Source organism: Callospermophilus lateralis, chromosome 20 (assembly GCF_048772815.1).
Source record: "Callospermophilus lateralis isolate mCalLat2 chromosome 20, mCalLat2.hap1, whole genome shotgun sequence".
Classification (NCBI taxonomy): Eukaryota; Metazoa; Chordata; class Mammalia; order Rodentia; family Sciuridae; genus Callospermophilus; species Callospermophilus lateralis.
The window spans coordinates 7,668,106-7,681,825 of NC_135324.1; the positions used below are offsets into that span (position 1 = coordinate 7,668,106).

At 46.8% G+C, this 13,720-nt stretch overlaps 1 protein-coding gene across 1 annotated transcript in view; it reads right to left on the reverse strand.

Moving 5' to 3' along the window:
* Positions 1–725: 725 nt before the first annotated feature.
* Positions 726–13,720, reverse strand: part of Lmcd1 (LIM and cysteine rich domains 1) — a 59,740-nt gene continuing 46,745 nt past the window's right edge. Inside the window, exons 5-6 of the mRNA XM_076841240.1 lie at positions 3,448–3,663; positions 726–1,384 (exon numbers count right to left, since the gene is read on the reverse strand). Of these exons, the coding sequence (XP_076697355.1) occupies positions 1,226–1,384; positions 3,448–3,663 (375 nt within the window). The 3' untranslated portion in view covers positions 726–1,225. The remainder of the gene's footprint in view (positions 1,385–3,447; positions 3,664–13,720) is intronic.

A 13,720-nucleotide genomic window follows, 5' to 3' on the forward strand; every position in this document is an offset into this window, starting at 1 on the left:
TATTTTATTTGGAGACAGGATCTCACTGAGTTGCTGAGGCTGGCTTTGAACCTGGGATCCTCCTGCCTTAGCCTCCCAAATGTGTGCCACCACGCCTGGCTGATTTTTTTTGTTGTTGTTTTTGTTTAGTAATTGTGGAAAGGAAGGAAATTAGATCGAGGGCTGAAAATACAGAGACCACAAGAAAGAGGTTAAAATCTGGCCTCAAGGTCTCTGACATTTGCTCACTCAATCAGTGATCGGTTGGCAGCTTTTAAAATTGAGAGGTTTCTCATAAGTCCCTATTTTTTTAAGAGCTATGCATACGGTTCCCATGTCCCCAGTGGCACCCTTTGGTTGGGCTTAGGTGGATTTGTTTGAGAGCTGCCCACACTCTCTGGGTCCTACTTCCACAAGGGTTCAGTATCTGTCTAGGCTCCAAGGGCGTTGGGTTGGGTCCCTGGCTAAAGAGAAGTTCCTCAGTTCCTGGGAGACCACTTTCTGATGTGCTGGGAAATGGGAAGCTGTTTTCCATCAGTGATCTGGGAGTTTCTGTGATGGCAGGACAGGAAGGGGGGTCTCTGTCTGGGGAAATGTACATCCAACGGAAGTCCCGGGAGACACTTGATGAAGGCGCTCATGAGCATTCGCCACATTTCCTGCTAGCACCAGCCTTGAGGAAGATGGGGTTAACTGGATGTCGCAAAATCGTCGCTAGGTTGTAAATAATTGGATAAAGGTATCTGTAGACTTCATAAAACTTTTATTGATATGTTTATCATGCCAAAAATAGTTGTTTATTTAAAAATCCAAATTCCACTTGAAAAAAAGAGACAACAAGTGACAGTTGGGATCACAGCCTGTTCCCAGGGGAGCTCCCATGGCCAAAACACAGCTCGCATCCTACAGCTACGTGATGGGCTCACTAGGGAGAGAACTGCATTCTGGGAAATTCCCCCTAGAGCTCCCTCTCCGGGTACCATCTATGTCTTTAGGAGGCTGTAGCTGGGAAACCACCGCCACCGCAAAAACAAACCCATTCTAAGAGTTCTTAGAATATTTCTGGTTTTGCAACTACTGACCCTCAAGGATCCATCACCACTCAACCTAGAATATTCGTATATTCCCACTGGAAAAAAAAAGAAATCACTGTTTATGTTTCTTCCTGGCTGTCCCATCTGCTCCTGAGGATGGCCTCGGCTTCTCAGAGGGACCTGGTGGTTTCTGGCTGTGGGCGGGCTGCCCCTCAGGAGCGTTTGGACTTGCTGCAAGTGGGGCACAGGAGCTGGCCCTTGGTGACGATGTAGGCCCGGCCACTCAGCAGCTGCTCACAGCCCTCACAGACAAAGTGCTTCCGGTGCCAGGCCAGATCCTCCACGCGCTGGTAGTCCTCTGAGAAGATGATCTAGAAAGGGAAGCAGAAGACAGACGGATCAAGTTTTGTCCCTAGGTGGAGACAGTGAACCCAGGACCCGTTTGTGGGCTGGTGCTTCCTCCCATCCCATCTTGTTTTGACCTTTAAATGCCTCAGTGGCAAAATCGGATGCAAATCTGATGTAGTCAGGGTAGTATTTGGTGGCCTCTTAGCTTCTCAGATGGACAAAAGAACAAACTTTCTGCTAGAGACAGGTTTTTATTTATATGGCACCTGGGATGTTTGTGTGCCAATGCAAAGGCTGGTTGCATTCTGAGACTGGATTCCACGAGGGTAAGGACAGCTCGATGACAAATAAGCTGCCAATCTTCAAGAGCAAGAATACAGAGGGTCACTCGGGCTTGCAATAAAGTGACACTCTGGAACATACACACTTGAAAAGCCCTGAGGCCCGGGAAGAATTGAATAACATGCTTGGAGACATTGGTGTCAAAGACGAATCGGGAATGAGCTTTCACAGAGGCATTTACCAGCTCCATGACTTTGGCCAGATTACTTTCCCTGAGCTTTAGCTTCCATGTTTGTAAAATGGGGACACATACATTTCCCATGCCTGGGGTTTGTGAGTGCAAAATGAACCACGACACACGGAATGCTGGGGGAAGGGACTGGCCCAAAGTTTGACTCCTGTCTGGGTACCATCCACCTTTCTCAGCTGTCCTTTTCTCCTGTGTAAAATGCAGACCCCGAGAGTCTGTCTCCGGAGAATCATTGAGAGATAGTAACGGCACATTATGCCTAAAGTATGGAGCAAATTATTGATACCATTGTAAGCCTCCAAGAAATGATGGAGGGCTGGGGTTGTGGCTCAGTGGTAGAACGCCTGCCTAGCATGTGTGAGATGTTGGGTTTGATCCTCAACACCCCACAAAAAATAAATAAACAAAGGTATTGTGTCCATCTACAACTAAAAAAAAATGCTAAAAAAAAAATAAAAGATGATGGACAGCTGGGTGTGGTGGCGTCGGAGGCTGAGACAAGAGGATCAAAATTTTAAGGCCAGTCTCAGAAATTTAGTGAAGGCCCTAAGCAACTTAGTGAGACCCTGTCTTAAAATAAAAAAATAAAAAGGGCTGGGGACGTGGCTCAGTATACAGTGCCCCTGGAGTGCATCCCCAATACAACAACAACAACATCAAAAAGAGAAGAGGGAGAATTGAGATTTTGAGTATCTTGTTGTTGAGGTGATGAGGTACGCCTGCCACAGCCCTTTTCCTTCTTCGTGTCATTCAGTAACATTGCAAGCTTTTCCCTTCCTGTTGGGACCAACAGGTAGAAGGTGGCATGAGATGGCAGACTTTGGCTCAGTGTGAGAAAGACATCCCAGACCCTTGCCTGTGCCAGAGATGAGGGGAGTGCGTCTTCTGCCTCCAAAGAACATACTGCTATTGTAATCATATAATTATCGCTAGGGTTGTCATTGTTGGTATACTGTTACGGCTCCTTTCATCTCCCCCCCTGGAGACTGGACTCTCTCTGACGCCATCTTTACATGTGGCTCCAGTAGTTCTGCTATCTCACATTCCATCACATTCTATCATATGTCATGGTACTTCATGGTGAGACCAACAGCGGCTACCACTTACGAGAAGCCAGGTCAGGCCCTGTGCACGCATCTTCCTGAATTATCTCCTTTGTCCCCATGGGGAAGGTCCTATTCTCATTTACGCTTTATAAATGACAAGGACCGAGGTGCAGGTGTTTGGGAAGCACAGGACTGATTTGGCCCTGGGGCCACCTGCCTCCTGTGTACCCCACAGTGTTCTTCTGAGAACTCACTAAGTGCTGGACGGTGTGCCCAGGACAGGACCCCACAGGACTCTGTGTGACCCCTCCCAGCCACCTACAGGAGGGAGCAAGTGTGAGTCCTGTTTGGCAGAGGAAGAAACGGAGGCTGAGGGCCTCAGGGGTGTCTACCTCGGTTTCCCAGTCTGGAGAGTGCATCCCCAGCAGAGCCACCAACCCCCAGGCCTCAGTTTCCCTCCCTCAACAGTGAGCAGCCCCTCTCCCCACCCGGCCCCGCTGGTGCCCACCTCATCGCAGCCAGAGCACCGGGGCCGCAGGCTCTCGCAGTAGTGACGGCCACACCAGGGTGCACCGTCCTTCCAGAAGTAGATGAGGTCCACCAGCGGCTCGGAACACTTGACACACACGAAGCAGGCTGGGTGCCACTGCTTGCTGTAGCCTGCCCTGTCTGAGTAGACCACAGGGCTGTCGGCCGGGGCTGCTCCCTTGCAGAGCTCACAGAACTGGAAAGGTAGCAGAGAAGCACAGTGATATAGGTAGTCAGGAAAGCATGGTGACAGTGAGCTTGAATCCCACCTCTCGCCTATTTCCTGTGCAACTTTGGACAAGTTCATATACCTCTCTGTTCCTCAGTTTTATTATCCTCAAAGAAGGATAATTACATTGTCTACCTAATAGGTTATTTGGGAGGAGTAAATAAAATGCTGTAGCCCAAGAATTCTCAAATAATTTGGACTCCGTATTCTTTGTATGGTAGAAATTATTGAGAGGTCCCAGTACAGTTTTTGTTCATGTGGGTAACAGCTATTGCTATTTATCATAAGAGAAACAATAACAGAGAAACATTTAAATATTTATCCAATTAAAATGACAACCATGAACTTAAAGAACATGCTAACGTAGACATGTATTACTAAAATAACTGGGTTTGGGAGTGCGCTCAGTGGTAGGGCGCTTGCCTTGCATGAGCAAAGTCCCTGGGTTTAATTTCCAGCGTCACAAAAATAAGCACCACCCCCCATCCCAAAGCTATGTTTTCCAAAACGAAAAATTTAGTGAGAAGAAAAATTTGAAAACATTGTTTGGACTTTTTGCAAGTTCTATTTAATGACTTAGGTAAGATGGCTGGATTCTTTTTTTTTAACATTTTTTTTTCAGTTGTAATGGATACAAACCTTTATTTGATTTATTTTGATGTGGTGCTGAGGATCAAACCCAGTGTCTTACACATATTAAGCAAGTGCTCTACCACCAAGCCACAACCCCAAGATGGCTAGATTCTCAGAGATACCTCAGTGCTCTATCTTTTGTTCTATGTTTGTTTTGGTTGAAATATATGAAGGCTACCTGGCCTGACACTGATAGAAAGTTGGAAAAGAGGTGCCTTTTTGTAGCCTTCCCAGATAACTGTGGATATCATTCTCTGGTAGCATGTCAGAATCAGACAGGAGATGGTTTCTCAAAAGTCAGTTGTAGCTGGGTGCAACAGCACATGCCTGTAATCCTAGTGACTTGGGAGGCTGAGGCAGGAGGATTGCGAGTTCAAGGCCAGCCTCAGAAACTTAGCAAGACCCTCAGCAACGTAGGAAGACCCTGTCTCAAAATAAAAAAACAAAAAGGGCTGTGGATCAGTGGTTAAGTGCCCTTGGATTCAATCCCTGGTACTGAAAAAAAGAAAAAAAAATCAGTTGCAATGTGGAATCTGAGGCCTCTCAGTAGACCACTCACACTTGGTTACATTCTAATCTCTAGCTCTACCTTGCATGTCGAGTGGATCATTTACCATTGCATCATTATTTTTTTTTTTTGACAAGCTTTTAAATTTTTACACAGTTTTAGATTTACAGGAAAATAAATGGTAAAAAGAGCATAGAGGATTCTCGTACCCTACACCCAATTTTTTCTGTTCTTTACATTTTACATGAATACAGTATTGGTGACACAACTAACCAATATTGTGCCACATCAAGTGCAGTACAAACTTTATTCAGACATGCTCTGATGTTACAGGTTTCTCCACTGTAAAGTGACTCAGTTTCCCCTCTCTGCACACTGTCCCCTTTGGAAGGAAGTCGTGTGCTGGAAAGAGTGCTCTCACCTTCTCAAGCACCTACATGCTGTGTGCTTGGACGTCTGAGGGATGTGAGTCTGTCTCCTCCACCTAGTGATGGACTGGCCACAGGGGGTTGTCTGAAGGGCTAGGAGGGTTCCAGAGAGCGCATTCTGACCTGGCAAAGGAAGAGCTTCCGCGTGGCTCAGAGAAGCAAAGCAGCTTCCCAGAGGCCTTGGGCCCTGGCTCTCTCTGGTCCTGTTCGCATCGGGGACTCTGCCTTTCATTAGCAGTAACACGGCCACTGGCTGGCTCAGGAGCCCTAGTAGAACTCGCCTCCTGCTGCTCCCTGGCTGCAGTTCCTATGAAGTTCTTGGGGAGGGCAAGAGAGCTGGGGACCAGACTCCAGGACTCTGCCCTCTCTCCTGCCCATTCCCCAGGAGCAGAGAGAACTAACAGAGTTCCTCTGTTGGTTCACTCCTTCACAAGTCCATCCAACACACATCTCTAAATTGCCTGTTTCCATCCTCTAAAGAAGGGGAACATGACAGTTTTTTTATTCTATTAAATCTTTTTCTTCCTTTTTAAATTTTATATTTTAATTTGTGCTAATTAGTTCCACACGACAGCAGAATGCATTTTGACATATTGTACACAAATGGAGCATAACTTCTCCTTCCTCTGGCTGAACATGGTGCTGAGTGGCGCCGGTAGAGTAATCATACAGGTATATAGGGTAATAATGTCCGTCACATTCCACCATCCTTCCCTTCCCCACGCCCCCTTCCCTCCGCTCACTCCCCTTTGCACAATCCAAAGTTCCTTCACTCCACTCCATTATGGATCAGCATTTGCTTATCAGAGAATACATTTGGATTTTGGTTTGGGGGGTTTGGTTTATTTCTGTTAGCATGATAGTCTCTAGTTCCATCAATTTACCTGCAAATGTCATAATTTCGTTCTTCTTTAAGGCTGAGAAATATTCCACTGTGTATATATGCTACATTCTCTTTATCCATTCATCTGTTGAAGGGCACCTAGGTTGGTTCCATAGTTTAGCTATTGTGAATTGAGCTGCTGTGTCACTGTAGTCTGCTGACTGTAAGTCCTCTGAGTGGGATAGCTGAGTCAAATGGGGGTTCCATTCAAAGTTTTCTGAAGAATCTCATCCCTGCTTTCCAAAGTGGTTGCACCAATTTGCAGTCCCACCAGCAACGTGTGAGTGTGCCTTTCCCCCCACATCCTCGCCAACACACTCATTGTTGCTTGTATTGCTCATAATTGCCATTCTGACTGGAGTGAGATGAAATCTTGGAGTAGTTTTGATTTGCATTTCTCTAATTGCTAGAGATGTTGAACATTTTTTCCATGTATTTGTTGATTGATTTTATATCTTCTTCTGAGAAGTGTCTGCACAGCTCCCTTTAAATCTTTTAGCCCCTCTGAGTCCCCTTCTGCTCCTGAAAGGCCCAGCAGTGATGACAGATTCCGTGCCCTTAGTTCCGATGTGGGGCCAGTACTCAGCTCAGGACTTGGCCCTCATTGCTAATGCCCCAGATGCAAATCAAAGAATCATTTCTCCTCCTAGAGTTATCTCCACATTAGGAAAATCATTATTTTCCCCCCTTAGAGATGGCAAAACTGAGGTTCAGAGAGATCCAGGATCAGCTCCCTAGCACAAGGGACAGGAGGCAAAGCTGGGGTTGGAGGGCCACGTCTGCATTCCGTCTTTTGTATTACATTGGTTTTGGGTGAAATAAAACATGACTCCAAAGCCAAGTTCTCTCTACCACATCTCGTGGCTTTTACATCCTGATCCGTAAATGACACCCTGGCACTCTTCAAGGAAGTGACACATTTTCTCCCCCCCCCCAAAAGAATTTGGCTCTTCTCATTAGTAGATCTAGATTTCAAGACTAAAATACATTTAATGATTGCTGTATTTTTAATTTCATCTATAAATATCTTGTAGAAATTTGTTTTATTATGTAAGGCGCTTACAGGATGCCATTAATTTGGGCTGGTGACTCACAGTGCCCGAAATATTTACTACCTGACCATCTACAGAAAATATTTGTTGACCTTGGACTTGAGATGATAATTTTAATTTACTAAGCACCAACTATGGTGTCAGCCCAAATAGAAATGGTTATTATTTGTCTTTGTGCATGTAGGGAGGTAAATGTTAAAGAGTTTGCTGAAGTTCCGATTGGGAGTGTTCCCCAGGGACGAATGTTAAAGGCTTGGTCCCAACCTGTAGTGCCACCGGGAGGTGGCAGAACCTCTAGGAGGTAGAACCTGGTGGACAGAAGTTCAGTCACTGGGGAGGGGATACTGGGACCACAGTCTCTTCTTCTTTCTCTGTTTCCTGGCTGCTGTGAGGTGGGAAGCTTTGCCCTGTCACCCATTCCCGCCCTGATGTGCTGTCTCACACAGACACAAAACCAGTCAGTCACACTGAGCAGGCCTGAGACGTCTGAATCCAGGATCCAAAATAACCCTTTCCTTCTTATAAGTGGATTATCTCAGGTGTTAGTGACAGTAACAGAAAGCTGGCTTGACACAGAGCACGGACGCTAGCCAGTGTTCTCACCTTGTGTCATTTACATGTTTAACATACTTGTGTATATGAAAGAGGACAGAAAGATTAAAATGGTGGAAATCAGGGCAAGAAAACCATGTGACAAAGAGCAGCCTTGTACACGTATCTGACCCTGAGCCGAGTAGCAGCCATAAAACAGATGTCTAGACACGGAACGTGTCTGCCGAGCTGGGAGGGTCCTCGGCTCCATCCTCTCTGCCTGATAAGGCCCCTCAGAACATGCTAGACTTGCGGTTTCCGTTCCGCCCACGGGAGCAGAGGGCGTCCGTCCGTCCCTCACCTAAATGAAATCTCTGTTGCTCCTGCCGTGACTGAGCCCTGCTGGCCTGGAACTTGTCAGAGGGTCTGAACCAGAAACAAGTGATGAGTCAGCACCCATTCATGGCCACCAGCCCCGCCGCCAGGCTGGGGATTGTCAACGATTTGGCAGGGACGGTTAAGAGTACAAAGTGAGCTTTCTGTCTGTCTGGCTTCTAAGTTTCACAGAGTGAAGTTCGCAGCCCTTTTCCTCCTACACAGAAGGGACTCACTGGCCCACAAAATTACACCCAGGTGGTAGCACTCCAGGTCTCCAGATGTGGCTGAATATGGAAGTAAGTGGAAGCAGAGGGCCATGAAAACACCTGGGTTTGTCACCGTGGCACATCGACAGGCACCCATAGAAGGGAGTCCGGGAAACAAGGCCCAAAAGGCAGCCTGGGTGATGGCAGGTCAATTTGAATCCATGGTATGAGCTGGAACTTCACTCTGGAGGCAATAGGGAGCCACTGCAGGTCTTTGAGGGGGAGGAGTGGCTGGGAGAGAACTCTGGTGGTAGCTTGGATGAAGGCAGGGAGATTCTTTCATGGAGCTGAGTCTCCACCTTCTCAACAGTCTGAAAGTGCTTCCTGGAGCCCCTCTCTCTCTCTTCCCTTGGGGGTCTCCCTAACATCTCTGGCTCTTAGCCCCATTACCACCGGGCCTTTTCAACAAATGGTGTCAACGGTTGTTTCATGAAGACATTTTGGGTGCTGATTGTCACTCTGTCTCAGCAAACAGTTTGCTCTTCTTGCCTCTGAGCTGTTTTCTGGGTCCCTTCCCAGGTCATCTCAAAGGATGCGAGATCTGAGGTGGTCCTAGAGCTGTCCATCTGGTGGTCCCTCAGCCACCAGGAACAGGCTGGCATCCCAGAGTTAGAACCCTCAGCTTATTTGGGTCCTAGGATCCTGGTCCCATCTGTCTCTGCACAAAGTTAATTAACCTCCTACCATGATTTTTTGTTCTGAGGTTCACTATTTCTAAAATGCATCAGGTGGTCAAGAAGGGAGTTCTCAATCAGATTGTCTGGACCTGTTGCAAGTTACCTAACCTTTCTGTGCCTTGGGATTTTTTTTTTTTAACTTGCCAAATAGGGATACCAATAACAACAGCAGCTTAGGACTGTTATATGGCTTAAATGAGATAATGAAATCATTGGACTTTTTAAGCAATCAATAATGATTAGTTGAAATCACCTTTTATCCAAAAGAGGGAATTGAGTTGACTATCTGTTCATCATCAGCCACTACCCAGGTCCACAGCAAGCCTCCCAGCTTGGAAGGTCTGCTTCCTGCCTCTGACTCACCCCTCCTCCACCAGAACCCAAGGTGGTGGTTGTAGGCTTAAGCCTACCCCAGATGGGGCATGAGAATGTGCACACTCCCCGGGGACTCTGGGATAGTGGGGCTTGCACCCTGAGAACCACTATTGTTGAGTGCTAAAACACTATTTTATACATACGTTCAGCAAAAATGATATCACCTATTTGGCTCAGTTCCCACAAAGGTCATTTTGAATCCTACAACATTCCAATCTGGACTTGCTTTGAGCAAGCCATGTGACCTTTCTTATGCTAAGGATGTGGTGCAGGCAAACACCTTTAGGACCAGTGTAAACAGTGAGGTGGAGAATGATTCTTCACATATTGGCTGGTTCTTGTCTCCCAACTATCTTAAACCAGACTTTGGCCATGAGGGGTATTTTCACCACTTTCCATAGAACCTTGTTTGCAGAGTATTTTTCTCCTTGAGAGAGAAAATGTGGAGGAAACCTTTCATAAGTAGAACAAATGTAAAGTGCCCCTCTGTCCCATGCCAATGACATTTTTCTGTCTTGTTCCTGTTCAAATGAAAGAAGATTCCTAGTTGAAATTGTGGAGGTGAAAGGTGTTGACTGTTGCATGCATGGGGCCTTGGAGATTTGTAGACAGTGACTGTCAGCAAGACGAGATACAGATTTGATTTGTTGCCTCCAAAGCTGAGCCCCTGTGGGGTTGTGGCGTTCCTGGAGTTTCCATGTTTCCAAGTCCTGTTGGCATATCCTTGGGTACGTTTCCGACCAACCTGGAGTTGAATTCCCTCTCCCTGAAAATAGTCCCAGCTTGGTGACTAAATTAAATGGAATAGAAAGTGGAGGAAATAATGCTTCATGGTGTCCCAGATGGTTATAAGGCAAAGAAGTTGCTCCTAGACTTACAATGGGTTTATGTCCTGATAAATCCATTGAAAAGCGAAAATTCTGTAAGTTGAAAATGCCTTGATGATTCCTGACCTACAAGCATCCTAGATTAGCAGCCTTGTCCCCAGGAGTGCTGGCGTGCATCAGTTGACCAATCTCATAATCGAGTAGCTGACGGGGGCCGTGGGTCTCAGCTATTGCCTGAAATCACGAAAAAGAGCAGTTCCTATTCCTGTCCCCGTAGATGATTGGAATTTGAAGTTCAGTTCCTCCTTGAATGCGTGTCATTTTTGCAGGACTGCACAGTCAAAACAATTTTAAGTGGAGCCACTGTAAGTCGGGGGCCATGTGGGCAGCTGTTCTCTGGGCCCTCTGAGCACTCTTCCTGGGGGAGGCCTGAGCAGACAGGAAAGGAGGTCCTGGTGCTCTGCGGCTCCCCTGCTCAGGAAATCATGTGAAACCACCTTGCAGAGATAGAGGGAGGGAGGCGAGGGTGCTCTGCCCACCCAGTCCGGCCGTGTCCGGGCCAAACACCTCCATGATGAGCACACACACTGGCAAGCTGTCCCTCGATAAGCCCTGCCCAAGGGGACACGATTTGTGAGCAAAATCAACACTGTTGATTTAAGCTACTCCGCCTTGGGATAGAACCCTAGGCAGCATCAGGTAACAGGGGCGTTAAATGTCGACACGCAGAATTATCCCGGCTTCCGAAATGAAGCAGCCAAGATACCATGTGATTCAGGCCTCAGCAGATTCAGGAAAGTGGCCAAAGCATACACGGCTGAAGAGCCATCCCTAAGGACCGAGCCGTGCTGGCCTTCAGAGAGCGATCTGCAGATAAGGAGAGGCCTGCGACCCCAGTAATAATCTCTCCCTTGGGCTTGCCAGAAATCCTGTCTCAGTCATGCTGTTTTCTTCTGGAAGGTTCTTATCCAAAAGCCTACCCAGTCTAAACCCTGAGCGCCTTGTGAAAATCTCACCATTACAATACAGTAAATATTAACACAAGGTCCTTGAATCCAGGCGCTGGGTTCTTTCCAACACAAATACTCACAATTTATTTATAAACAGCATCTCCCCAATTCCTCTTATGGTGATCAGGCACCATTTTTGCTTTGTGGCTTTCTGTATCCCAGAAGGGATTTTTTTTTTCTTCCTTTTCTGGCCTAAATCATTTCTGCAACCTTAGCTCCCTTATGTTTTGTGGTCCCACACCACAGCCTTTCTGAGGTTTCTCATGGTACAAAAGGAACAGGCTCCCCATTCTGTGGGTACGGCCACAGGCTTTGGAATGTGGTTCTCTGATCCAGCTTTGGCTGGCACGGGCTCCAGGACCAGCCAGCAGGATGCTGTTTGGTCCACAGTTCAGTAGGAAAGTCTTGATGTGTCCTGCTCTATTGCAAAGGCGGTACCTGGAGCCTCCTGGGTGCTCTGGAGATGGGAGCTGCTGTCATTTAGGGTCTGGGTGGGGGAGTTTGGGGTGAGGCAGGTCTGGGTTCTAATTCTGGCTTAAGTGATCAACAGCAAGGTGACTAGAGAATTTTATGCTTTTCAAAATTTTTGCTCTTGTCTGTGATCCACAGTAGAAAAATATACTTTATATTCTAATCTGATCATATACATAGCCCTGAAATAAACGATTCCAAAAAAAAATCCTTACTACCCCGACCTACTCTTTCTACTTGAACTATTTAAAAAGAAAAGATTCTGGTTGTAACACGCTGAATTGATGGATTGTATCCTCTAATGGATTGGAACCTGAAGTTTGTAAACACTGTTAATTTTACCAAGAATGTCTCAATTTCCTTATCTGTAAAAAAAAAAAAAAAAAGGAGATAATATACTTTGTAGGACAATGCTTGGGATTAAATAAAATGACATGGGAAGTCTCTGGTACACAGTGCCTGGCACAACCCAGGTAGTAAAGAATGGCAGGTGATGACATCATAATCAGCACCAACATCACCATCACCATCATAACCACCATCACCCCACATCACTACCATTATCATCATCACCATCACTGTTGTTCTCACCATCATCATCACCACCATCAAGACCATCATCACTATCACCACCACTACCCTATCATCATGATCACTATCACCACCACCACCACCATCATCATCATCACCACTATCACCTTCATGATCACCTCCATGGACCAAATCCATCTCATTGCCTGTTTTTATAAATAAAACTTTATTGGAACACAGCTATAGTCATCTGTCTAGATACCACCTGCAGCAGCTTTAGTGCTAAGTCTGCAATCCCTGTTTTAGTCAATGGAATACTATGCAGCTACTCAGAAAAAGAAAGGAGAAAAAAAAGATGCTTCTGGAAGCCACCTGGAAATATGGAAAAGTATTTAGAGCATAAAAAAATGGGATAAAGGAAATTTTCTTTGGAAAAAAGACCTCCTTTGAATGTCATTAAAATACCTCCACTAGAAAGAAAGAAAGGGAGGGCGATGCTGAGAACTTGGTAACCATGGTGATTTTGCAGACGGCTCCCAGGTCCATGGGTACCTGGGTTGTGGGTGGGAGAAGTGAGGGTACCAGGGATCCCTCTGGCTTAGTGCCCACCAGGTTTGTCTCTGCACCTCTCATCCCCCTGCCTTCCAGCTCAGAAAGAAGTGGCTCACCAAGTGGGTGGGGTGATTTCAGATTCCCCAGTGGGGCTGGCAGGAACGCCCGTCATTCAACCCGCAGAGCCCACAAGCCAAACATCTGCTCGGACAAAGACTTGGAAGTCCCTTGCCCACAAATATGTCCCTCTGTTGGGGCTGGAGTTGGGCTGAGCTGCCAGCTGCTGTAAGTTTCCATCTGAGAATCAGCCCTGTGGCAGGAGAGGTGGGGGCCAGGGCCTCCTGTTCCCGCCCCCCCTCCTCCCTTTGCATTTTTTGTGGGAGATGGAGAAACAGGATCCAGGCCTGTTCTCCATGGTCCAGCAGGGAGCTTGGAGCCCCTGCAAATACCTTTGCTTCTCTCACTTTACTCTCCTCAGTCTCTCTTTGGGACAATCCCTTGGCCTGAGATGGTGAGCAAGGGGCAAGGCGGGGACAGGCCCCTGGCAGGAAGGAGAAACACTGCAGAGTGGAGATTACATTCAATGCTGTGTTCTGGCTTTCTGTCCCCTTTCTTCAGTTACAAGTTTGGGGTGTGCGGAAGGGCGGAAATTCCTGGGAAAAACGACCATGCCCAGGAAATCTGTATATTTCATTTCCAAGAAAGAAAAAAAAAAAACTATCCACAAAGCTCTCTGAATGTAGGGAAATAACTCAGAGGAGCATTACAAGTCACAGTATTCAGATTGTCACCCACACTGTGCTGGTGCCTGTCAACCCCACTCATTGGAAGGAAGGGGAGAGCGGGGGGCTTGGGAGAGGGTGAGGACCTCTGGACCAGACTGGGGTGAGAAGGTGCAAAGA